The sequence below is a fragment of the Chelon labrosus genome (assembly GCF_963514085.1).
Source record: "Chelon labrosus genome assembly, chromosome: 20".
NCBI lineage: Eukaryota > Metazoa > Chordata > Actinopteri > Mugiliformes > Mugilidae > Chelon > Chelon labrosus.
Window position 1 is genome coordinate 18,581,420 of NC_140353.1, and position 27,602 is coordinate 18,609,021.

The window sequence follows — 27,602 nt, forward strand, 5'->3', positions numbered from 1 at the left end:
GGAAGACAATGAAGGACTAAATTATAAGCAAGCAAATCCACACATAAATAAAGAAACCATGAATCAAAATGACATAACTGAACTAATCTCTTGAATTGATTCGTATTTGGGGTCAAAGCACTGACAGTGACGGAACGCTGTTGTTTTTATTCAGATTATTTTTATTCTTATAGTTCGTCTAAACTTTCTGGTGGGGGGGATCAAACTCTTGGCCGTGCAAAGGCGAGACTTTAACGTGGGATAAACAGCTCAGCCACAAGGTGGTGCTGTAGTGATGGTAAACGCATTTTCTTAAGCGTGGTGGTTAGCACTGATGCCTCACAGCAAGAAGGTTCCGGGTTCGAATCCATGGGCCGACTGGACCTTTCTGTGTGGAGTACTCTCCGGGTACACCATCCAAAGACATGCTCATTGGGTTCATTGGTGATAAAATTGGCCGTAGGTGTGAGTGTGAATGGTTGTCTGTCTCTCTGTGTTAGCCCTGCGATGGACTGGTGACCTGTCCTGGGTGTACCCTGCCTCTCGCCCAATGACACCTGGGATAGGCACCAGCCCCCACCCCGGCAAGTATAAACGAATCTTAACAAGGAAATATAAAAGGCAGATGAAAGAACAAGGATGGTTATTGGGACTATCAACATTTTCCACTAGATCGCAATATACACTGATCAGGCGGAACATTATGATCCAATATTGTGTAGGTCTCCCTTGTGTCTCCAAAACAGTTGTGACTCATCAGAGAATGGACATGGTCCTTCTGAGGGTGTCCTGTGGTGTCTGGCAACAGAATGTTCTTAGTGGGGGCCTTTGATACTTGATCAGTTTGGGATCTAGTGAATTTGGAGGTAGGGTGGGGTTGCCTAGTCTGGTCTAGGTGGGTACCAGGTCCAAAAGTTTCCCAGCAGAACATTGGATTGTCACCAGATTGTTAGTGTTGTTTATTTCTCCCGTCAGTGGTTTAAATGTATAATGTTTAATGTTAACCAGTACTGACTATCCTCTTCAAGACCTTCAAACTTTTTAACACCAATAAAGCAAACCTCCCAACCCTCAAATGAACTTGACTGTCCGTAGTGGAGGCTGACAATAAAAATGAGGTGCTTGAGTGGTCCAAACTTTCATAATTGCCGCTACTGGCTTAAACCCAGATAATGATCAAAGTTGGTGCTGCTATAGCGAAAGATATGGCCTTAATCTCAAGGGTATTATGATGGTGGCGGAGCTGATAAGAGACACAATCATCTCGGATCAGAGAGATCAACCCTTTTCTTGGATCCTTGAAAAACGCAGTCATGCAGCAATGATGAGCTTGGAATATGTCTGTCTTTCAGAATTATTTACCAAACCAAATCACACTATTCAGATTTAAATTCACTCAATGAGATATTATGTGAACTGCACTCAATTCCAGCTGGTTTCATATAAAGAGGAAGTTCATTCAGCAAGCATGACATTATGCAAAGCAAACAGGTTCAACTGGCTAAATAAAGAAAATGTGATAGCGTGAGGCGTCATTGGAGAGCCAACACCGAATTTGGGAATCCCTAGAAGACTGAATTGGCCATGAAGACAACACACATCCTTATCACCTGTGAAAAGAAAAATGTCAAGTGATGAAGGTGAGGTGAGATACAGAATACTGGATATGTAATCTGAACAGCTGGCAGAGAGAAAGGATAGAAGACGATAATGGAAATTAAATCACACTCAGTTATGCAAGTATATTAAAGGAGTCTTAACAAAACTGGAGGCAATTCCAAATAAGGCTGTTTTCATCGTTTTAATGATCTACTGATAAAACCGACATGGGTGACACTTTACACATTGATATTTTGCCGATATGTTGCAAATAGTGCATTTTCTATAATCAAATGCAGTCAACGTACATAACACACCCAGTGATAATTAAGTATTTGAGTATCGTTGAAGACAAAGTAGTATAAGAGGTCAAATAAGACTCTGAAAGATGAACAACCCAAGTTAGGACACTGACTATTATTAAGAATTCTTAGAAAATCATTTTCTTCAAAGGCACTACTGTATATTAGAAAATAATTGTCTCTGATGTGGGGCAACTTGCACTCCCTCCTGGGTTATAATTCAGCTCATTTTCAATGATACAATATAATCTTTGTAAAAAATAGTCGGGCCATCGTCCACAGTAGCCAATTCCGCTTTTGTGCATTTCTTTCTCAATAACAAAATGAAACAGAAGACACTGTAATTTTCAGACTATTGTTTAGGGTACCGTAGCGATCTGATTTAATATTCCAAACTGCAGCATTTGCATATTGAGCCATAAGGTCTTGGGATTTTACATAATTACATTTGGTATTAAAATGTGTTTTAAATGCCTGCTTTGAGCATCATGTGACGATTTTTTTTTTCTCCCTGTGAAAAAGAAAATACATTCTACATCTGTGAGGAATATAGTTAACTAAACCATGAGCTCATGGACAATCATCTGTGATCCAAGTTTCAGGTTTTTCGCGTTAGACACGTTATACAAGCATCTCCCATTTACAGTAACAAATAAACATTCAGATAATAATAATAAAAAAAAGCTCTTTAGACCCCAGACAGACATGTTAACTCAAACGTTCTCTTCAGTAAAGTGGATATTTTAAGTCACATCAAGCAGAACAGTGTAAATCCTTGAGCACCACTAGCTGAGGTGCGGAGCAGCGTCGATGATGAATTCTTACCGTGCATGCATTAGTGTGAGTTGCGAGTGGTTGCGCAGTACTTGTCAGCATACATGCAAGTGTTAATGTATGCATGTGGGATTTCTGTACATGTTTTTTTTTAGCTGCCTTCATTGAGGAGCGCTGTGTCCCAAAGCTCAGTAGCACGATGTGAAGATAAACTCAAGAGTTTAAAAGACAGGTGTGTACGAGGAAGGAAAGCAACATGCACACACACATTCACACTGGTTAAAGTCGTGAATGACTTGTGAGTCACAACACAGACATAGCACATGGTATTAAAATAATGCCATCAGAAACAAAGCAATCAGATTCTTGCTGATATCAACAAAGACATATGAAGGAACCAACTGGACGAGTTTAGCTGGAATTGTTTAGATGTTCTGTCCCGTCTGCCCTGAAGACGCCACTATCTAAAAATGGACTTCTTGAATTGACAAAGCTGACATTAGAAAAGAAGAGCTCGCACTATATCAGACAGACACTGGCCTTTCAGTTAAAAAGAAAGTAAGACTAGTCCGATTGGGAGAGTTCTGGTCAACTTTGAGGTCATGCATAAGACATTAAGTGGTACATGTACGCACAAAATAATCAATTAAAAAACATACAATCCCGCTGATAGCAACATGTAACATAGTAGTGGGAAGAAGAGTGTAATGTGTAATAAGTGTTTAGGGATAGAATGTCCCCTTCAAGTTTAAATGAACGTTTTTTTTGAAGTTACTATTTTTCAAGTAATTAGTTATTTATGAAAAGTAGTATTGTAATTGGTGAATAAAATGTTTTTTTAATCACCGACAGCTCATAATATTGCAGGAATGTAGTGAGATCAAATGAATCTAGAGTGTGGTAATAAGCCGTGCTGTCATCACATGGATCATTGTATTCCTGTACAAAAGAAGCAAATACATTTTCGGAATTGGATTTGTGTTAAACTTCAAACAAAGGTTTCATTCATCCAGTTGGAATGGACACAGATGTGTATGATTTTGCCAATTCCACGTGCATTTGGTTCAGAAGATATCAACTCTGCTTGCTGGAGCTATGTGGCTTCTATAGGTGTGATGCTCAGCTCTGCTCATTTCCATTTTGGCACTGTTGTACTGACCCAGAGCTGGTGTCAGCTGAGGCAAATTTTAAAAGGTTAAAATATTTTAAGTAATTTATGCTCATACGGCGGGCATTAGACATTTAATTCATCACTTAACTGATGCGAAACTCGAGCAAAATGTGACATTTTGGAAAGTGTATTGAAAAGTAAATTTTGTTATGAAGACTACTCCTATGTCTGAAGGGCTACACTAAATTTGAAGCTAATAGTTAGCATTGCTTCAAAACTGTATGTCAGAGGAAATCAGTAGCTTGGTTTCTCTACATTTTTATAACTGACTTGATGATTTGTGTGAAGTTGTTGAAATTTTAAAGAAGACTACTCTTATATGTATGCGAAATTTGAAGCTAGCAGTTAGCTTAGCTTAGAAACTGGAAGTTAGAAAAACCCGGGTGCCTGGCTTTCCTGTATTTTTATTATTAACTTGTTCTGTGTGGAGTTGTTGATTAAACTGTGTTGAGAAGACCACTCTGTTGTCTATATGCTTAAATTAAAGCTAGCAGTTAGCTTAGCTTAAAAACTGGAAGTTAGAGGAAACCGGTGGCTTGGTTCCTCTGTGTTTTATCCGTTATTTTGTTGATTTGTGTGGTGAATCCAAAAACAGAAATGTAAATACAACAATTTGTGGTTCCACAGGAAGTTACTGACTTTAACTTCCATGTGAAGCTAACCGACTAGCTTCATATTTCACATTTATACATTAAAGTGGCATTGGTCTTCTCATATAACTCTCTGCAAGAAAGTGAATGCGGTTATTTCCCAAAATATAAGTTATTTCTTCTAAAATATTGTCTACTCTGAAAGGGCCGGTCTAATTAGCCCTGAAGTAATTGGTCTGTCTGGACTAAACCTAATTTGTTCAGAAATGCTGAGTCTGGTTGAAAGGTGCATGTTTGATTTCTACATGTTATAAGCAGGACATTTTAGAGTGGTCCTAAAAAAGACTGTTCCAATGGGTAAATTACCTTGAATTAAACCTTTGCACAACAGCTGAACCGTTCAAGGCCTGTGCAAACAGTGCAACACCTAGTGCTTTTAGCTAATAGCAAAGATGGTTGATCTGGAGTACTGGATGAAAGAACTTGGTCATTGATTGATGGTTAAAAGTCTGACTTTAGCCCACTTTCACTTTAGATCCATGTTATGAAAAAAATCTCAGCAGCTCACAGTATGAGCACATTTGACGTCAGCTTGACATGCATGACTCCGAGGCTTACAAAAGCACTACATACAACCCAACATACACACAAACAGAAAATTCTTGGACACAAAATGATATAAACCAAATAAAAAGTACACAGGAAAAAGCAGAGGTGCTATTTTCAGTGTGTTCACCATAAGTTCTGCGTGTTTAGGTAAGGCAAAGTAGAATCATGAGAGTTTTAAGTGTTTTCCTTTTGTTGAGTGGTTACATTATGGCAAACTAGTGACGATGGGCACGTACGCACGTCTCGGTCCTTGTGGAAGACTAGTGATCCATCTTGACCCGTTCTGTGTTTTCTGGGGTTGTTCTGGTTTACACCACTTCAGCCGAGGAGCGGTTCATCAGTCGTCAATGTCCTCATACACATTATCGTCAAAGGGCCGCGCCAACGACGGCTGTATTCTGTGACGGGAGTACTTGAGCTGAAGAAGGTCTCCTACCTCGCTGATGATACTCAAGGCCTGCGGAGACATTTATACAATAAAAAAAGCTGTCAACGTGAAGGGCAATATGTGGCTGAAGGAAATTTAAAGGTGCACCAAGCGAGATTTTTATATATAAAAGAAAAGCTGTCTTGTAAGATGAAATCACAAACTTGGGCAGAGATACAGAAAACCAGTGGCCTGATCTTTCCCATTTTTTTTCATATTACTTGGCAGTTAAATGAAGTCACCAATGTGACACCTTGTTAGTGCAAGGGGGGTTATGAGTTCATACAGATATATCATCCAAACATCAGCCATTTCTGACTGAAACTTCATTCAAGACATATTCAGCCTTAGGCTTCGACATGATTTCTGGGCTATGTGATTAAACTACATTTCAAGCTGGTAGCCAATAATAATAATACATAACTGGAATGATTAGATAAATAAGTAAGAACAATGTTTCATTGATTTATTTTTACTTTGTTGCATCATGCTTGTTTGAGGTTTCACTTAAAGCTGCATTAGTAGATTTTTTGGCCACTTGGGGGGCAGAGGCAGAGCTAGCTTGTCGTAGCCATACTCAGTGTGAGTATGAGTCCAACAATGCCATTTGGATTTCATTAAGAGGCGTGTTTCAACCAATACAGAAACAAAAGAAAAAATACCTCAACACGCAACTAGACAGCCCTAAAATCAATCAGAGCCATTTTGTTGTAAACAAATTCAACTCCATGGCGCTCAGATGACGTGTCCATCACTGTATGCAAAGTGGCCAAACGATTGGATTGACATGGCACTTTTTGAAGTTAATACTACCATTTAATATATCACAGGAAAAGTCTTAACATTAGCACTAATCTGTAATCATTTTAAATGCACATAAGCCAAGTGCTTTTTGTTTAGCTCTGTTTTGGTTACCAACAAATATCTCACTCTTCTGTTGCTAAATGCAACATTCTGCTCACCAGCTAGCTGTTAAACCTGTGTCCGCCCTGGTTTTATTCCAGTAATAGTATAGATATGGGTCCATAAACCCATATCTTTATGGGTTTATGAGATATTTGTTGGTAACCAAAACAGAGCGAAACAAAAAGCATAAACCCATATCTTTATGGGTTTATCTACCCATGAGGGAAAGTGCAGTGTAAGGTCAGGATTGTCTGTCGGTTTGTACCTTCAGATAAGCGAATATTTACTCATTGGATTCACTGTCAATGTAAAAAAGAAAAAGAAAAGTTAAGCTTTAAGATGATGTTCCTTACGTTCATGGAAGATCTCCATATATTCTTCTCTCACGCTGACTCCCATTGACTTCGTTTGCATTCTGTCACGTCTAACATTCACCGACTTTTACCTCAATGCACTATTGAAGCTGCTGGTTCCATTTTTTATTTTATTTTTTCACATTCTGTATTCCCGTGTCAAAGTTTTATTTCATTATTTATCATTCTTACTAAACACATGTCTAGGGTGATTAAACAACACCATAGCTTCATGTTATGATCGCCATTTTAAATCATCCCAATGTGTGTAAGACAAATCATGTTTTGTCCTTCATGCTGGATTAGTGGATGGGTCGATACACAGCATCTCTCGACCACTGTTACCATGGCGACGAATCCGCGTGGTAGTGAATTCAAAATGCCTCATTGTTCGAAGAAGAGGTAAACAAAACACGAGCCAAAGCTGCATATTTTACCTCAAATTAAAAATCAGAGTGTGTCTGCAGTTGTCTCAACACTCGCCGTTAGCAGCTCATGGAAGAGAAGCTTGGCGACTGGTTATTTTCAGAGGTGGGTGGAATAGCTAAAGCTGTACTCAAGTGTGTGGGGTTACAATAGGATCACAGAGCATCTGCTGACCAATCTCTTAAAATATGCATAAATGAATAATAGAATAAGTAGGGATAAATGCAATGTGTTGCAATGCACTGGTCCAAATGTAAGGGAGTAAAAATAATCACTACAGCTAAGAATAAAAATGGGCTGCAATAAAACTACTTCAAGAAGTACAAATGTAGCTCATTACGACACACCTGTTTCTTGCTGAAATGCACCTTGGGAGTCATCTGTCTCGATGTTTTTAAGTTCACGGGTAGGTATTAAAATTTTTATAGAAGCATATTTTATAAACAAGGAGCAGCCTCTGGGACAGAAAAAGGAAGACACTATTAAAGTATCTTCCCTTTTCAGTCCCACAAATGGCCACTTGACGCTCCTGTGGCTGCTTGACATGCTCACACGTACAACCTAGATCAACACGATTGCAGCCACGTACAAAAAGCGGTTTTGGCCTCTATAGCCAATTACTTCAGAGTCACAAGTTCCTAGTTGTCTTTGATCAATTGTGAATTATCTGGGAGTCCACCACACTGGACTTTTGCCCCTGTTTATATACAGTTTTTTCATATTTAGTAGATTGAAAAAAGCTCCTCTGACATCATATATCCGTGTGGACCTATCAGTGGCTGTTTCAAGCCTTAGTGCAGATTATGTAAGACCTGGCATTTGTTTAAGGCTGAGATTAATGTGGTCAGTGGAAGGCAATATGGATAATAATAAAAGGACTTTCATTTATGGGTACACGTGTGGGTGTCCATGAATGAGAAGACAAAACCGCGAAAGCTCACCAGTGGATAAAAGAATCACACAAATCAACATGACACATCAAAGTCTGAGAGAATGATACAGAGAGGAAGGCTAACAGAGGGAGAGTTTAACATCATGACAGATGAAAGCGCCACAGCACTACAATACTCCCACTCGTTGTCTTCAGCTTGTTTTGTTTTGGGTTTTTTTTTATTTTTTTTGACGTGCAAAAGGAAGGATAGGAGCATATAACCTGGATATAGCCGCATTTCCTACGGACACGGCCGCCGCCTGAGCCAGCTGAGCCATCCAAATTAGACAGGAAATAAAGGCGAAAGTTCAGCCTCTGTGCAGGATGATTTACATTACTGTTAAAATAAGAAAAGGGCTGTAGAGGATCTAAGACTGGAAGTTTAAGAGAGGGCAGGTCTGTAGCAGGCTCATTTCAGTAGAGCAGGAAAGCCTTGTGGAGAGGAGTGGGCGGCTTTTGGATGTGTTGCCAAGAACAATCAAAGCTCAACAGTATGCACTTACACAGACTCAACACAGAGAGTAAAGAGGGTGGTTAGAATGGAGGTCTCAACTCAAAACACTGGGAATATAGTATACATTAACCTGCAGATACTGCTGACCCTGTACTGTAGCTTCCAATCTGTTCATTAAACTTTTCCTGATACTCCCACAGTGGCAAACTCGTCCTTTGGTGAACCTGTCGTAGAGGCTGGGAGGGATTCAGCGTGTCTGAAGTGACTCAAAGAAATCTCCAAAAGCAGACGTTTGAGGTCGGGACAGATCATACCTGCGTCCTTCCAATTACAGACACTTTTTCCACCCTGCTACCCTTTAATGTTACCGTGATCTCTCAGGCTTAGTTTCAAACAACCTGAAGGTCATTACAGTGCTTTGGAACAGGAGGGCTATAGCTTTGAAGACTCTGAACAGAAATCTGCCCCAGCTAGCTACCAGTCAGTACCACTCAGATAAGCCTGACAGTGGTGGCACGATGGCCTCCACACCCTTCCCTTCCATCTGGACTCCTGCTGGCAAATCCAGCTGCACGCTGGAAAACTTCGACAAAAACTTGCAGAGTGCACAAGTCTAGTAATTACTCATAGCCCCCTGTAACTATACTTAGCAAAAACACCACTGAGCTTTGTGCAATGAGTCTTGGGACCAACAATTCCGACTAATTAGAAGAATTCTAACAACCCAGGCAGTGCTTTTCACTGAATAGTAATGGCTTTGGCTGGACCTCTCTCCTGTGTGAGCAGAACACAGTGAGATGTGACTACGCAAGACTAGGCAGCATCAATACATGTGCAGCTATTGGTGTTGCAGTCAAAAAGTCAGTTTCAAAGGATAGTGTTGCAGGTTTTACGCACTAAAATACAGTGGTAAGAGTGTATTAGCTGGAGAATAGAAGGATATTCTCTTAAAAAGTAATTTTAAGTGACTCTCTGACCAAAGGTCCGTTGCTCAAGCAGTGAAAGTGATCATTTACCCGGTCGAGCATGTGTTTGGAGTGGGCGGCAGAGATGCAGAATCGCGCTCTTGACTCGATGATGGGCGTAGCTGGGAAGCCCACGACCACCACCCCAATGTTCCTCTTCAGCATCTCCCTGCCAAACGCTCTGGAAGGAGAAACGCGAGGAGACACGACATGAGGACACAGTGCCGGTTCTATTAGGGCCCATCCAAGAAGACCTTTATGCAGGTCCTGGATCACAAGAGGAAACTATTTAGAGCTAGTAAGATCTTTTTCAGGCTGTTTTTCAATACCAAATGATAGTTTGAAGTCTCACATTGGGTATACAAAATATGAAGTTCTTTAAACCACGATAATCTGATAGAGGTGAATGAATTATGAGAAGAAAACAAATACAATGTAAGGAATACACATTTCATTTAACTAGTGTGTCCAATGTAAAGCAACTTAATATTTTTTAAAGGCTGACGCTTAATACTTAATATAAAGTAAAGCAATATCAATATTTGATTTCCATTTATGTTCCTTACAGTGGATATTGATTAAATATTCCATTTAGAGTCAGTGATTAAAGTCTACTTTCCTCACCCTATCTTGGCCGGCATGTAGAGCATCATGGGTACGACAGGAGAGTCGTTGTTGCCGTAGATGATGAAGCCCATTTCTCGAAGCCTCTTGCGGAAATAGACTGTGTTCTCGGCCAGCTGCTGCACACGATCACGGCCTGATGAAGAGAATTAGAATCATGAGGGCTGACGGCAAACTTAGCGCAAGTTAACCTCACCATGTATCCCGTGTTCTGGAACAATGTATATTTAATGATCCAGCAGCGTGCTACGTCCTATTTACTGGGCCATTTAACCACACATTTTATCACACGCAGATGTGTTATTAATAGACATGTGGATACACAGAGTTGCATGTTATAGCCTACATCTCTAGTTAGTGCAGCGTGCTACTGAAAGTTAAAAAGAAATACAGATGAAATATTTGAAGACCAATTCATGAAGCCTGTAAGAGCAAAACAAAGACAGCTCTACTTCCCAGGTGTGTTTATCCTTCCCCAAAACGGATCTTTCCAGAAAAGAAACAAAATTATTCAGAGCTCGGCTTATGATGCTTTGAAAAGATGATAAAAGGTTGACGAGCAGCGGCGCACGATCACGTTCATGAGATGAGTGTGAGAAAACGTCGGAGAGTTTCAGCATCCAGGCACCATGGGGAGATCAAGTTTTCGGTTTCTCTGTAATGCCTTTCTTCTGTCTCCCGCAGGAGATCAGGAGATTCACTCGGCTGTTTGAAATGCTACGTTCGCATCAAACACAAGACTAAAAACTCTGTCGGTGCGCTCGCAAATTTAGGTTCGCCCCCTCAGAAAGAGCTAACACATGCAGAACGAGATTTATCAGGACTGGCCTGGTACTACTAGAACCAAATGGCAGACTATGATTTCACAGCTGTCCTTTCACAGATAAATAAATAAGTTGCAGAGCATTCATCATGTCTGCACGTAATAATAACTTCAATTAACTACCTGAACTGACCCCAGCGCCCATAATGAGCTTCAGTCTATTTGTTATGAAGGACGTGGAACTGTGAACAGCCTGGGAGGTTCAACTCAGGGTGATGGGTGCAAGGCAAATTCAGAACTCCCCATGGACCAACATCAACATTCAGTCATTCAAACATGTTTTTAAATGACAATACTGATTCACAACTGGTGCATCCTCCACTCTCCTTTTTGCATAATATTAGTTCTAATGACTGTGTGGTTTAGTCTGGTTTAGATTTTACTAGTACGCACTGACACCTGGTGGCTAAGGAAGAGAATTACAGCAGCCAGTTCTGGCAAATACTTCAAATACTGTATGTCACACACTTATGACAAAACTGATTTTAAATATAATGGATGAAAACACACACACACACACACACACACACACACACACACACACACACACACACAGTTCTGTACTGTAATTACAATGCAGAAAGGCTTCAATCAAATGTTTTGATTCACGCATTCTTAGTCCAAGAATCTTTTGAAGTGTGATGAGGTCTTTTGTGTTGTTGATTCTCTGATGTTTAAATCGACAGTTATTTCTTCTACATGCAGAGGAAAATGTCTGACCTTGTCAAAAACTGCTCCTCTAGATCTTTTATTGCATTATAAATAGAGTATTTGATGGATAGGTATTTTATTTGTGGTCAGGATGTAAAGAACTGTGAGTCTACATAGGTAACCATAGACTTCTGTTGTAAAACTGTATCCTTTGGAAGCCATCTAAATAAATAGCATGGAATATGCAACGTGGAAACTATTAGGGCCAAGTTAATGATGCTACAGAGAGAAAACATTATTTATTTTTTTATTTTTTTAAATGTAGTTTTCTATCACATTCAGAAAAGAGCCAATATTAAAATCTGGACTCACCTATCGTCGTGCCATCCCAGCCCATAATACACTTCATAGAAGTGATGATTTGCTCCACCACAGGAGGAGACATGGAGGTGGCGTAAACCGCACTATGGGAATGGGAGCGCAGGTACTCGATGAGATCCTGAACGCAGCAGAAACACAGGAGATTTGACAATTAATAATTAATGCAGCTCTACAATCTCAAAAATGGAGGGTTTGGCTTGTTTTGGAACGGCCGCTTGCTTCACACATTCAATTTGTGTTAGAAATGTAAACAGTTGATTAGAATGGTTAAAAACTACTTTAGCACATCTTTTAAGAATATAATTGGAAATGAAATGACTGCATTTTATGCCAGTAAAGTTGTGAATGACTGTTATGTTGCAAACTTCAGAATTCAGTCCTCAGGCTTTGTGCTTTAAAACTACGATCATTCATTATACTTCATTATGTCACATCATCTGACAGACATCCAGGTCATTAACGCTCTGTGAGCTACATTCTGTAACTCCATGACACATTTTTAGACTGGGGATTCATGCCTGACGTTCTCAAAGTCATTTTTGTTTTATTTAGGAACTTTAGCAGTTCTAGAATGTCACAGTCTCACAGAGAACTGATGGACATGAAAGCTGTCTCGTTTTGACGTCGGGAATTCTGTGTAGCAAGACTTGTTAAGTTTTGATGGTGTGTCCAGGAGCAAGACTAATACTGCGCAGTATATGTCAGGAATCCACATTGCTGGAAGGACAGGCATTTTTGTCACATTTAAAACTCTCTCCTGTCACTGCAACTCCTGATCTTGACAGTTTACACTACGTTGCTAAACTGGGAAACTATCTATTGGAGCCTGAATTTAGCTATATGTCTTTTTTTTCTAAATACAAATATAAAGCTGATAAAATTATACCCACAGTCCTCCAATCCTCACCCTTTTCCCTGCAATGTATCCCCCTGCAGCACCAAAACTCTTGGTGAAGGTGCCCATCATGACGTCCACATCACATGGGTCGAGGCCAAAGTAATCCACCACACCTCGTCCCCTTGGACCCAGGGCCCCTATACTGTGGGCCTCGTCTAGGTAAAGGTAGGCCCGGTAACGCTTCTTCAGGGCAATCACCTCAGGCAGGCGCACTATACTGCCCTCCATGCTGCAGGGAGGAAAGAAGTGAAAGCGGAAGGCGTTAAACGTAAACAACTAAATTCATCCACTTCCTCAAATATAGATAGAAAGCTAAGAAGATAAGGAAGTGGCGCAACAATGTTATAGGCACCACAAAGTTTGCTTGTACCTTACAGCTGTCTATTATTACACAGCGCAGCTTTAGGCAGCACCCCATCCGGTTGCATAAGGTTAACTAAACAAGCACAGAATCGGCTCTGATAAAATACAGTGTTGATAGTGCTGATGGAAGCATTAAGTGAAGTTAAGTAACACTTCTTGAGGCCTGTTTTCGCATATGTGCTTTCAATGTCTGTAAAATAAAGAACTTAAATAATTCAACACTTAGATTGGCAGTTACATTTAACATAGCTTAACATGTTTTTGCTCAGGACAGAACTTCTCTCAGAGATCGCTGATGTGGGGCATTGGTCAGAACATACGATCTATGAAACTGCAGCTTGTGCAGTGATTTGAAGCCCCGTTCATTTTGAAAGTAGGAAGGAAAACGTGTGACACTTTGAGTGTTAGTGTAAACGCTGCAAACACAGATTTTCCTTAGAATGGGAGGAATTGTGCTTAGAAGGTCTAAACACAAAAGTAAAGAGACACCGTGACAAAATCCAAATTACAGTGTTTGAAAAGGTTTGATGATTAGGATTCTCACGCAGCAAGTGAAAAGGGTACCTGTAAATGCCCTCGACCACTATAAGAATCTTCTTCCATGGTCTGTGAGTCCTGGGCTGGCCGTGAACTATGGCTTCCCTCAGCAGTTTTTCAAGGCTCTGCATGTCTGACAAAACAAAAGTTGGGGTTTTAGCAGCGATAGCATGAAACCGCTTGCAGTTTGTCGAGACACCAACCTACACAGTTTCACCACACCCTCAAACAAAGTGCGGACAAGCCCACAATGCTGAATAGCTACTGTGTGAAAATCAAGTCTGTCTTGCACTTAGCTTGTTAGCTACAGTTCAACTGTTAATTGACTTAACTTATTTTTTATCAACTGCTGCAATATGTCCTTGTGGATCAACTTGCAAATTGCTTTATGGCAATAACAAAAAAGACAAGCTACATTTAACAAGTTACTGAGAAATTGGCAGAGGATAAAAAAAGTTATCTAAGTATTTTGGCTCATTAGCTGGCAGCTAGCGGCTAAGTGTGAAAAAGTTGCTAACATTAGCTGCTAATTAACTAATTAGCATTAAGCACCAAACTACTTTAACACAATCTCTGCTGTATCACAGAAGCTGACCCAGATGTATTACTCACTATACACGGCACAAATTAATCCAGCCAGAATAATGTAGCGTGTGGATGTAACCGAGCTAAGCTACACCTATTTAAGCTTAGCTGATTAGCTTTTATGTCTAGTTACACATATGAATAATTCCACATTATAATTTATGTTTTAAATTTAATAAGACAAGAGCTATTAAACATGTGCTACCATAAAAATGCACTCAAAATGTCTGTTTTATCTGTTTGAGGTAACATTAGCGAGTAGTTAGCATCTCACTTTACATTTGGCATTTAACCACAGATATTTTGTATTTTGTGACACCAGCAACAGCAACTGGAATAACAACAATAATTCAAAAGAAGACATTTTGTCTTACATATTTAGAGAAACACAGCTAATAAACAAAAGTGTAACAAAGACTATAACTTCATTTTAAGTTAACTAGCATGATAAATACAAGTACCGTAAAACTGAACATTTTATATAAAATGTTTAGTTTGGTGGCTTATAGTTATCTTTGATAGGTAAAAGTTATAGAAACTACACAATAAGAGACATTGAGAAACACACAAAGGACACAAACACACTAAGGACATTGCTGACTGTATTACAATACATTCAGATAAAGGTGAACCACTGAAAGTGGGGGACAGGCAAACTGAAAGACACAAGGATGCATGTGGACAGAAATAGTAAATGAAACCATAAATGCAGGTAGGAGACACACTGATTTATGACTCACTGTTGTGTTTGAAGACTCTGATGGTGGACCCAGAGAGTCTGGCTCCCAGGACCAGAGAGGCATGGTTGAGCTCATCACTCAGGATCAGGCAACCCTGCAGGACACCAGACCAATGTTAATTAGCATAAATAATTCAAAGCCATAAGATTTGTTTTTATGCATCTGAAAGAGCAATGCACATATTAAAATCGTTTAGTGCATTTTTGTTTACTGGCTGGTGAGCAGGAGGAGTATCATTACATGTAATGATCTGTGCTGAGGGAATTGCATTGAGGACATTTTGCATTGATTGCACTGTTTGCTGCTGCAATGAAAACCTCCTTTAACCAGCGAGTTTCACAAGAACAAAAGCAATGAGCAGACTCACACTCTCCATTGTTGGTTTGCACTTCACTGTGGAAACAAACTATGTGGTGAAGTATCTACCTGCCAAACAACTTCAGCAGCAACGTGACAAAACAGACTGTTATTTTTCAACCTGACACACAGTGGCATCACCACTTGCGTGACAGGAAATGTTTCCTCCTAATATGTGGTCAGTGTCTCTATTTGGTGCTACTGGTGACTGGCTGTGATGTTTTGGAACTCTTATCTTTTGCAAATAGTGTGGGACACAGTGAGAAAGCAAAAAACCAAAAGGACATCTACCTGGGAAATAAAAAAAACAGGAAGCTAAACACCAGAGATAAGAAATATATTTGACACAACAATAAATCACAGCTCTGCCCGGGATCCATCTGTTTCTCGTGATTTTACCTTTCCAGCCAGTGCTGGTATGTTCATAGAGTTGGTTGCGAAGCCCATCCCGAATGCCATGGCTGACTCCACACCGAGGAACTTCGCCACCAGTTTCTCCATCTCCTCATGTCTGTCCAGGTTACCTGCCGTGCACACAAACACCAGAAACCACAGTAAATGAATACCAACGAGCACCTCAACAGTATGCTAACACAAAAATCTTGGAATAACACATATTCGCTTTTGTGCCAGAAAGTTAGTTAAAAAGCTGAACCCCACTCTCACACTTGTTCATTAACTAAGAAGCTACAGTCAGAGACGGTTAGCTTAGATTAGCATAGTTACTAAAAACAAGAGAAAACTGCTAGCCTGAATCTGTTTAAACTTTTAAAAAAATAAGCATATACCAGCACAAAACTCATTAACTTTATGTACCTTGTTTGTTTAGTCTGTACAAGTCAAGTGTAAATACATCATGTTGCAGATTTGCAGACAATATATGATGTGCCATGCCATGAGTCCTGAAGTACAGTTGACACAACATTTTTACACTTTGGATTTCTGTCTGGGTTAAACAAACACGATATGACATGTTAAATATAAAGTTTATGCTGTCATGTTTTCACGTCTTTCTGCTTTCAGTCTTTGAGCTAAGCTAAGCTAAGCTAACTTCTTTTTTTTTTTTTGTAGTAGTAGCTTCAAATTTAATGCACATATATGAGCGTGGTATCAATCGGCTCTTCTAACTCTGGGTAACAAGGCAAATTTCCCCAAATGTTGAACTTCTCTTGCTGCAGCTAAATAAAGCCAGACAACTCTCTTTGAGTGTTTCATGGAAGTTTTATGATGTGGTTGCTTTCAAAGTCAGTCAGTCTCTCTATGCTACATTAAGTGGGCCCATATTGTACATGCGTGCATCAATTAATTAGATTTACAACTGGCAGTTCATGAAATATGCAGCACACGCTACAGCCCTCTTTATCACACTGTGGCCTGCCTTTTTCGCTGTCTAAGAGGAAAAGCATCACTGGTTCCGCCCTATCAGTAAAAATCTGCTAGCCAGATGATCTATTTCTCTTCCTCCAGGGTGATCTGGATCTTATCAGACTTGCTCAGCAGACCGATTTCAGTGACACATTAGACACACTGCTTTTAGAAATTACTCCATCATACAGAAATGATTTTCAATAGATATTTAAGCTTGACACTCCAGTAAATCTTGGTTATTCCAGTTATTCCTGCAAAAACATTGTTTTAGTATATTTTGCCCAGTAAGCTGCAGTAATTGTGAATCTTTTTTGAATTTTTAAATCTAGCCCATTTAAAAATAGGACAACAGACACTCTTCTTCTTTTTAGAGTGTTAAGTTTTAAAGGTAGCACCATAGAGCAAAGTTTTTCCAAGAGGTTCCCATCTTATTTGTATCGCACACATACAAGGTATTAAGGACACTTATGCAAACAAACATGTAAACAATGCACAGTTTAAAATAATAACAAAGTAAGGAAATGCCCTTAACACCTTTGTTTTACTAATGTATTTAAATTGACAGAAAACAATTCACCAACAATTTTGACTATTTATTAAAGTTTAAATCCTCCATTAAGCAAATCTACCAAGCATGTTCTGGTTACAGCAACTTAAATGTAAGGATCTGCTGCTTTTATCTGTGGTATATCACTCTAAATGGAAATAAGCAGGAATAATAAATCTAGAGTAGATAAGGAGTTTGTGTACAGATGCTAATCATCTTCATCTCCTCATCACTCTACAATCTGGTTGTTCACGCTTTGTTTACCATGCTAAATTCCTCCCTGCACATTCCTATTGTTAGCCTCCAGCTGTGACAGCAGGTGAGCCTGTATTGCCGTGTGCTTGTACCAATCTCCTGCCTGGTGCTGGCAACTCCCACACCGTACTTCATGGTGACCTCGGCTGCAGCATCAGCGCATGAACCTGTATTCTCAGCGAAGCCGAGGTAATTATACGAGCCCAAGTTAATCACATCCTCCACCACCCGACCTGTGTAACTGGAAGAAAGACAGAGAGAGGAGAAGATAAACACAAACAGGAAACAATCAATGAGAGGAGGGTAATGACATAGGAAGGGTACTAGCACAATTAATAGTAATGATTGGATAAGATAATTAAAAGCTAGACTGAAGTTTCCCATTTCCGCCCGTCACGCCTCCCACTCCATTCTCTCTCCACTATTCTCTAGTTTAGTTTTGTTGTGGAGTGGGATGTTCAACTTCATGAACACCTCCAACTACAGCTTCTCTCCTCAGTGAGGAGCCAAGATGGACGAACTCATGTTAACGCCAGATGATCTCTGATTATCACTGTCATAAAAGACAGGATATAATACATTCATTCATTCATTCATCTTCTGTAAACGCTCGTCCTCTGGAGGCGGGGTACATCCTGGACAAGTCGCCAGTCTATCGCAGAGCTAACACAGAGAGACAGACAACCATTTACACTCACACGCACACCTACGGCCAATTTAGAATCACCAATGAACCTAACAAGCATGTCTTTGGACGGTGGGAGGAAGCTGGATCTCAATACACTGTTAGTTGTGTGTATGAGGGAAGTATATTTGAGTCATTTGGGTTCATTTGCAGTTGAAATGTAACCTTATTTGCATTTCAAACTACCTGCAAAGCTGCACAGATGAGATTAGGGTTCTCTGTAGTCTTTGCTGTTGAGACATTAGAAAACGTATTCTAGTCTTGAATTAACTGGTTTAAGTGTGAGGTGTCTCCTTGAATACTTAAAACCTGATATTCAAAGCAAAATTAGAAACGCTTTAGTGCAAAGTTTGCTAGTGCGAGGTTCTTAAATGACAGTATTTTGGTATTTCTCTGTTGTACGACAACAGAATTTGAATAGATTCCAGGTTTTAGAGAACTGGTGGCACAAAACACAAGCTCTGAAGAGGGGACAGTAATTTTCTTTTATCCATTTAAAAAGTAAATGATGATGGAAATGGATATGAATGGAAACTAACATTATTTTGTATAGGGTTAGGGCTTTACATGAACACATTAACACAGAAAGTGTCTGTAGATCCCAAAGATTTGTACGATTTGATCAAAATCTACAAAATCCAGATGGAAACACTCAGTGACCACTTTATTAGGAACACATGCACACCTGCTCGTCTATGGAATTGTCCAATCAGACGGCCACGTGTCAGCAGTGCAGATACAGGCCAGGATCAAAGATGTCAGTGACAGATGAACCGGTTAAAATATTTCTGAAACTGCTGATCTCCTGAGATTTTCACCAGCGTCTCCATAGAAAAACAAAATTCACTCAGTGAGCAGCAGCAGCCCTGCAGATGGAAATGCCTTGTTGATCAGAGACAGAGTGGTTGAAGCTGACAGAAAGCTTGCATTAGCACAGACAACCACACTGTACAACTGCGGTGAGCAGAAATGCATCCCAGAATGAACAACAAGTTCAACCATAAGGCGGAAGGGCCTCATCTGGTGGTGGCTTAATGGTGTAGGAAATGTGCTCTTGGAACACGATGCTCTTAATACCAATCAGTTGTGGTTTGAATGCCACAGCTTATCCGAGAATTGTTGCTGATTACACGCGTCCCTGTATGGTTTAAGTACACCATCATCACAAGCAAAAGATGTCTCAGACTAGTTTTATAAACATGACAATGACCTCAGAGGACTTCAGTGTCCTCCGTACATCTGAATCCATTGGAGCACCTGTGGGATGTGGTGCAGCAGAACAGAAATTCCCAACATGAACGTGTGACGCAGTCATGTAAGTGCAGAGCGAAATCTGAAATGAATGTTTCTAACATCTTGTGGAATCCAAGACATCAAGACCTGGGGCTGGCGGAGGCGCAGCATTAGTAGGGTGTTCCTGATAAAGTTCAAATTCCAGAAGTAACCTACATCTGGAATTTGCAACAATTAACACTTGTACACTGCACCCACAGGCATGGATCATTGGGACAGCTGGGGCCACGTTTAGCACAAAAAGCCTAACATAAGGTCTAAACTTACATCTGAATATTATTCCAAAGTCATGACTCTCGTTCATTTTGACCAACAGAAAAGCATTTTGTAGAGAGCTGCACAATCATTGGAACCGGTTCCCTCTTTTGGTACAAACCAACAACAAAAAGCTGTGTTTCATGTTGTTGCAGCTTATGGGCAGCTCTGGCCTGCAAGAAGGGTGTGCCACCTGCTCGGGTTATTTGCAGACTTGTATCATTACCCAGTCCTCTCAGTGAAGTGTAACATGTTGGTATTTGTTGGAGGTACAACTGTTAGCTCAACTGGATCTAATCCTTGACCTTGCTCGAAAGCATTCTTCCACTTTCTATTGTGCGTCTGAATACCTCGCGTTTAACTCACTGTACGGATAACAGTATTTACACTCTTGTATAAAAAGCTATGTGTCTCTCACTCAAATGTCCAGTTGTAGTCGTGGGAGGCTCGCTCCATCAGGTCCATCTTGGCTCCTGGGACGCTGCATATGGGCCGGTTCCAGTTGTCCCTTATCCGCATGTAAAGGTTTCTGGTGTAAAAGTTCTCAAAATCCTGGTAGAGTGGCACAAAGTCCTACACATGGAAGGATGACAGAGAGAATCATTACTGGGGGCTGCGTGGAAAAGCGTGAAGAAATTTCATCTAAATCATTGGCATCTGTCTTTATAACTTCTAGCATTAGCTTTCAAGGAACTACCCACCACTCGTGCTTTTGCGGAGCTCAGCTGGCAAGAATGTCCCCTCCTGAATTATAACCTTTAAAACGACATTAAAACGCACGAGCGAGGGAGCTCATTTTCCTTGGTTCTTGGAGGGAACATCCGTGCCACATCCTCAGGGTGATTTAATGACTTCCGCACGAGCTTCCTTTCCTTAAATACCAAATACTTAAAACAATGGGTTTCACTATCAGATATTATATAACACGCTGAAAACAGTCTTGAGTGGACAAAGAGGTGTTCTGACCACTGACAAAAATACAATCTTGAGCACGCACATTGCACTCTGTTGAGAAGAAAAGCAAATGATTTCATTACAACCTTTTTTCCGGTTGGGGTATTGGTATCCCAGGCAGGGTATGGAATGTACGCTTCCTTTGGAAACGCTAAGCGTGAAGCAATACTGCTTAAAATGTTTCAGATAGGAGAGCCTGCATTTCAGCTTCTAGTGCTGGGAATGCTTTTCGGTGAGTAACCTTTGCTTAACCAAACAACAAAGGCCATTGTGCCATTTGTTATCAACGCTGGTTGTACATGATGACGGCAGCCATCCAGTCACCAGGCGACGGGTAATTAGAGCTCAGTATCGCCAAACCTATCCTTTCAACACCTGAAACGCAACATGCCTCCTCCCTGCCAAAAACAATCATAACACTGCAGGGGTTATGTAAAGACAAAGTGTGCTCACTGCAAGATGCATGTAACTACTGCCTTAATCTGGAAACAAGACTATAAGAATATAGGGTGCATTTCTGAGTGTGAACAACACACCACCAGATGCAGCAGCTGATAATAACATTAAGCAAATGTTGCTTAATTGTTTACTTGTTGACTTGTTGAATGACTTGTCATTCTGGCATTTGATGTTTTGGTATTGTTTCTCAGTCAGCGTCTTCCTCCCCCCGTTACCTTTTGTTCCTCCTTCTCTCTGGCAATGTGGCACCTCTCGATCTTCCAGTGGCGGAGGAAGTCGCGGAGGTAGCCGAAGATGGTGAGGATGCCGTAGCCCATGTAGGTGAGCACTGCCACCAGCATGGGCGTCTCTTCGAAAGACTCGACGAAGGGCCGGCTGTAAAGTCCGCCATGATTCGACGCAGCATGGACCTGAAGAAAATGCACAGAAACGCCATGAATGGTTTGCCTGTTCAAAACAAACGCGTTAAACAAAATCCGCCATGCAAATGTAGGGAAGCGCATCGTATAGACGTCAGTCTATGACAAGAGACCTTATATTGAAATTATGATGAGAATCACAGAGTTTTTCTTCAGTATCGAAGTAATTTCTCTTGTAAATGCATCCACTTGCACATAGCAAAGAGGAAATGTTTCTTGCTAATAAGATCGACTGGGTTTTCCAAAACGTAAGAGAATACTGGCTGAAAGCAGCTCACGTTGCAGAACACGGTGCTGCTATATTACCGTCTGGTGTTGTACATACTGTACGCATGCAACATCATACTTCTTGTTTCTTGAAAACGGGGCCATCCGCTCACACAAATAATACTTTAAAAGCACTTATATTGATATTGGAGCTGAAGTTTAATAAACTGAGCAAAGTAGTCCCAACGCCCTGTTCTCTCAGGCACTGTGAAGAATGATGGAGACTTTAACCTTAACAAAAAGCACATCTCAGCGTATATTAATATCCCATTCTTGTATGGTCCACTGAGAAATTGTGCTTATACTGTGTGAAGGCACATGCCTACTCTTAACATTTTCAAAAACTGAAATATTCCACCGGGACCTGAAACTACACTAGGCCACTGTGTAATGTAAAGACAGGGATGAGAAATAAAAGCACCTGATCAGTCTTGCACACTGATGATTACTTGAAGCATTACCCACTCAAAGAACAGATGCCTTTTATACTACATGTAACTGTAAACCCAGACCGGGGGAAAAAAGCTTTAGACGTGCATCAGTAAAAACACTGTGGAGCAAGGCATTAAAACAATTCCGTGAAACTATTCAGACTGAGCTTCCCCTCAGACGCAAGCAGCGTTACAACCAGCCTGACGGACTGGAACACACCAACACCAGTCTGTCTGCAGTGATATCTGAACTTAAAACTGCGCTCAGTTTAAATGAAGCTGATGAAGCATATTTGACTCATTGCTGTAGACTCCCTTTTTTAATAAATGTTCTCATTCTAAATGTTACTGAATGATATTAAAGAACCATACGTTCAGCAAAATGCAGAAAGCGGCAGACAGCCTGTCTGGAGACGAGTCTATTTTAAACATATGAACCAGCAATTGATAAAAGTAGAAATGCTTTGTTACTGGCAGTAATTTATGGGTTATTATCTTGCACTTTATATTACATGTTTAATATGTGTTGGTATTTGTCTCAACAGGTCTGCTTTCTTCAATGTGACACTTTGATGTGGCTTCACCAACATAAATAAGTCCTGGTTTCGTTTGTTTGGTTTGTTCAAGACAGTTTTATCACAGTAAGTCCTGCTTTTCTCAACTCTCTTGATCTATTGTTGAGAAGACAGATAAGAATTCTTCTTGTTTTCACCCCTATAATATTGTTCGCTGTTTTGGTTAATTGCTTGAAACTGTTTTTTTCTCATATGGTTGTGTCTCTTTGACTCACCCCTGCATATGTAGGCATTATTTCACATGGTTTGCATCTAGTTAGCTTATATTTCGTTTTTTTTGTAAATGCCCTGTTATGGTGGAGATCCTTTATTTATAGGGACGCTGGACATTTACAGGTTTACATTTACAGTCGACCTAAACTATTTGGAAAAAAAATGCCTCGCCGCAACTTTTCTGACAGATTGTGTAGCTGCGATTTGATCTGCCGTCCGACTTTGGAACAGATTCAAAACACGGGATGGGGCATAAACACACGAGATAGCATTATCCTGACACTAATGGATGAGCTGTTCCCAGCTTGTGTTCCTTACACATCCTGCCATCGTGTATAATACAGCAACACGAGAAAAAAGTTAATAAAGTCCAGCCCAGATGTGCTGCATAAATTACATACATTGTAAACTTTGCCAGTTGCGTAGTTTCAATTTGTGAAGTGAGTTTTGATAATTCAATAATAATTTTAGCCACTTTTAATATTTCTAACATTTGATTTGATGGATTTCATCTCCGAGAAAGTGGTACTTGTTGGCATCCTATAGCACAAGGTTTCAGTGGAGAAAATTAAAGGCAGAAAATAGATAATGTAAACAGTTATTAGTTGCAGGAGTCATGTGTTGGACAGACCACTTTCTCTATGTATACAAGTCTCGCCTATAACCATATTCATTCCATGTAAACAATATCCCCTGCCAAGACATTAACTTAAATATAGCTCCATATACTAACTGCGCATGTAGTTTCCCTCTCCTTAAATGCAGTTTGTCTTGGGCCCCGATTAAACCCGGTTATCTGAATGCGACCTGAGCGATCAGATTGCAAGTAACCATCGGGAATTAGGTGCGTTCACGCCTGACATTTTAAATGCGCCTTCAAATTCGTCTCAAGATCACAACTCGGCCTTTACGCTCTGCATTTCAATCAACACTGACGTCATCTGGGGCACAGTAGAATACTGTAAGTGCTATTTGTTGTGTTTGATTGACAACATGAGGACTTGGGGAGCTCACTGAAAAGCACGCACACTTTAAGTTATATATTTATTTATCTCTGCCCTGACGTTAGTTATTTTAGAGACTGGCTCTGATTATAATTTGAGCCAGAAGCTTCCATACACAGAGTAATCTCAACGCTGCAATCTATGAAGCATTGAAGGAAGAATCTCTGGTAGTAAAGGAAAATAATGACACAAGTGATTACTGTGAAACTTAACTCCACATGGCTGCTTTGCATGTACAACAACATGAACACATTGCCAGTAAACCACATACAGATAAGCTTTTTAAAGGCCGAATCACTCATGGCTTATTTGTATTTCATTACTTCATTTGTTAATTTTAGCACATGAATAGCTGCCACAAAAACACTGATTCTGAATAATGACTCCTTGTGAAAGAGCACTCCTGTTGAGTAGGCGGTCTTTAACGTGACCCGGGATGCATTGTGTGATCACGCCGCTGAAAGGATGTGGTCGCAATCGGCCCAAACCCCCTCAAAATGCGGTCTGAGCGATCAGATCTCAAATGCATCCTGTGTGTGTTTACACCTGTGCTCAAAGCTTGTCATTTGCCATCAAATGAGTCAGGTCACACGCTAAAGCGAGGTCTGAACGGGCCCTTATGTGCAGCTTAACGATAAGCGGGAAGCAGATAAGACCACAGTATGAAGTTGTGGTTCGGCCATTACAGGAGAGAGAACAGTGAGAGGGAAGATTTGACTGCCAAATAAGAGAAGAGCAGGTTGTGGTGATGTAAATCTTGAGCACATAAAATTAGCTTTGTTTATTTTCTCCCTCTTGATAAGTCAATAGACTGAAAGAGAAATTTGGGGAGTGTATAACTTCCCAGGCATTGCGGAATTCACTTTCCAATCATGCCTGTCTTGGCACTCGTGGCTACATGTGACCAGTCATGCCTCTCCCGCTCTCTCAAATACCTTACAGAGTAGGAAAGCTGACATCCGCATGAACTCTAATCAGCTGAGTTTCAGTCACCAGGCGCTCAGTTTGTTAGTGTGGCAGAAGAAACTGCTAATGGGATAATGAACAACACTGCTCCTCATCTTATTTTACTCAAGAGTGGAGATGATTACTTTGCTAAAATGAAGAAAAAAAAAACTTTAATCTACAGTAGAGAATGTAGAAAATACATATCACAAGATAGCTGTTAGTCTAAGCGCTCGTGTGTGACAGCATCTAATCGGGCAGTCAGAGGGGACCCGTTAATTGGGACAGTTACAGCGGGTGCACCCAAGGGTGGAAATTTCATTAGCCTCTTTGGAAAAAGCTGTCTCCCAGCATGCATGCAGTCTCAGCGGACGGCTCGGAGCAAACAGGTGCACCGGCTAAGTACCTCCCTTATCACCAACTCATCTGAGCCTCAGTCTCTTTGTTAAGGGAGTTGCCCACTTTGGGAAAATGGAAATTTTTTCCAAACTTTTACAGCACAAACATTTGCAAGTCAGAGTAGAATGTTGTCGGTGCACAAGCTTAAATGTGCTGGAACAATGAGAATTTTTTTTTTTTTTATCATTTGTTTTGAAAAAGAAAGGAGCGGCCTCTTAATTGATGAGATTCAGGATGTAGCCTGCAGGCAGAGTAATGTAAACTATCTCACGCTGCTTGACTGACTCTGAAGATAGGTGCATTTGAAGTACTTTAAAGGGTGTCTAACCAATAACCAAAACCATAAACTTGGCATTGCCATCTTCTTAAATAAGGTACATTAACCATTCATAAACACGTTTGACATTTAATGCTGTACCAGTCAACCCCGCCTTTTTTTTTGAAAAAATAAAAAAATAAAAACTCTTTCCATTATACAAGTAAATCAGCTGCTGGGGGGAGACTAGCACAAACTCATTCATAAAGTTGAGGTTTTAATTTATTCACTTGCTGCTTCGTGCCAATATCACTACGCCGAATTAAAGAGTGGTTCGTACTGATTGAGAAATTGAACTGATACATTGGTTCATTAAGTGTGTAACATAAAGAAAGCCCGAAAACTCTTTAAAATAGAGTATTTTTCAATGGAGTTTGGCGCTCACTCCACCAGAGTAGGGAGACATCAGAGCTCGATGACAGCGAACTGTCAGATTAACAGCAGCAGGGCTCGGTCACCTTCCGCCGTGTAATAATCCGAATAACGATTAGCTGATACGGCAGCAGGGACAGCACCGTCCGGCCAATCCCCTGGTCCAAATAGAAGATGCTACCCGGCTTCACCAACCCTCTCCGCCCCGTCCCATCCCGGGCCTCACCTCCTCCTCCTCGTCGGGGTGGCAGCGGTGCTTGGGCGGCCGCTCATGGCAGCGGCGGAGGCTCTTGGCCAAGCCGTTTCTCTCCGCCTTCAGTCCGTTCTTCACGCGCTGACACACTTCCCCGTTGGCTGGTTTGGTCGCGGGGCTTTCGGTCATTGCTGGGCAACGATTGTGGAGCCGCAACGGTAACTTGCATGTAGGAACACGGAGCCTGCCCGCGGTGCAAAGCGGTGACAGTATCCGAGCACACGCTGCAAACTATCTCACATACACGTACAATACACACTCTCTCTGTCACACACACACGCGCGCATACACACACGGACACAACTCACACTCTGTGGAACCTGAAAATCCAGACTCAAAATACCGGAAACAAACGCCTCGTTAACCATCATATCGGTGTGGGAGGGGGCGTGGTTAACTTGTGTATGGAGGGCGGGGCTTAATGATTGTAATTTTTGTGGAATTTCCAAGTGACAGGAAGTAGACCAAAATTAAATAAAACACTCAACTTAATACCCTTGTGTAAAAATGCCGGATTTAAAACAGAAGCCAAATGTTTCAGCACACTGGAAAAAATAAATAAATGTGTGAATTATTAAGGTTCCACAAGGTCAAGATAACTTGACATTAAAGGGTAAAAATGTGTCTATAAATTATCAATGTTTGAAAAAAAACATATAAAAAAATAAATAGATGATTTCAAATCCAGGTGAATTTGAAATATACAACATGTTATATATTTTTCCAACTCCATCAACATATCATTAAATTTAAAACAGGTAAACATATGTACAAAAGGTGCTCAGAGGCCTAAAAAGATTCAAAAGATTTAAAACACTGAGACAGGTATCTGTCTACCAGATTCCTTTCTAGGCTCCCCTCTTTGCTCTGCCTGCCAGAATAAATACATAGAAAAGTGTCAAGTTAAACATCAAACCACCTTTCTGTACAGAAAAACATTGTTTCTGTTGTGAGTTTGACCTTGTAGTTACAGTTAACTGCCTGTCTGTTGTGGTAAAACACTGTTTAATTGCTCCCTCTGGTGGCGAAGGCTCATAATAGCATCAAAAAATGGAGATAACGCTCACTTGCCAGTTCATTAGGTACACTAGTGAGAACAAATGCATTCTAATATAACTGCCCTGCACTCAATTTTAGCTTCATGAAG

At 40.6% G+C, this 27,602-nt stretch overlaps 1 protein-coding gene across 1 annotated transcript; it reads right to left on the reverse strand.

Annotated features, from left to right (window-relative positions):
- Positions 1-1,072: 1,072 nt before the first annotated feature.
- Positions 1,073-26,833, reverse strand: LOC311505412 (serine palmitoyltransferase 2-like). Its single transcript, XM_084568967.1, has 12 exons — positions 26,429-26,833; positions 21,477-21,671; positions 20,267-20,421; positions 17,708-17,856; positions 15,845-15,969; positions 15,089-15,182; positions 13,791-13,896; positions 12,873-13,092; positions 11,957-12,083; positions 10,111-10,246; positions 9,538-9,667; positions 1,073-5,481 (listed from the first exon to the last, which is right to left on the reverse strand). The coding sequence occupies exons 1-12, from the start codon at positions 26,582-26,584 to the stop codon at positions 5,362-5,364; spliced, it is 1,713 nt and encodes a 570-aa protein (XP_084425093.1). The 5' UTR covers positions 26,585-26,833; the 3' UTR covers positions 1,073-5,361.
- Positions 26,834-27,602: the final 769 nt, after the last annotated feature.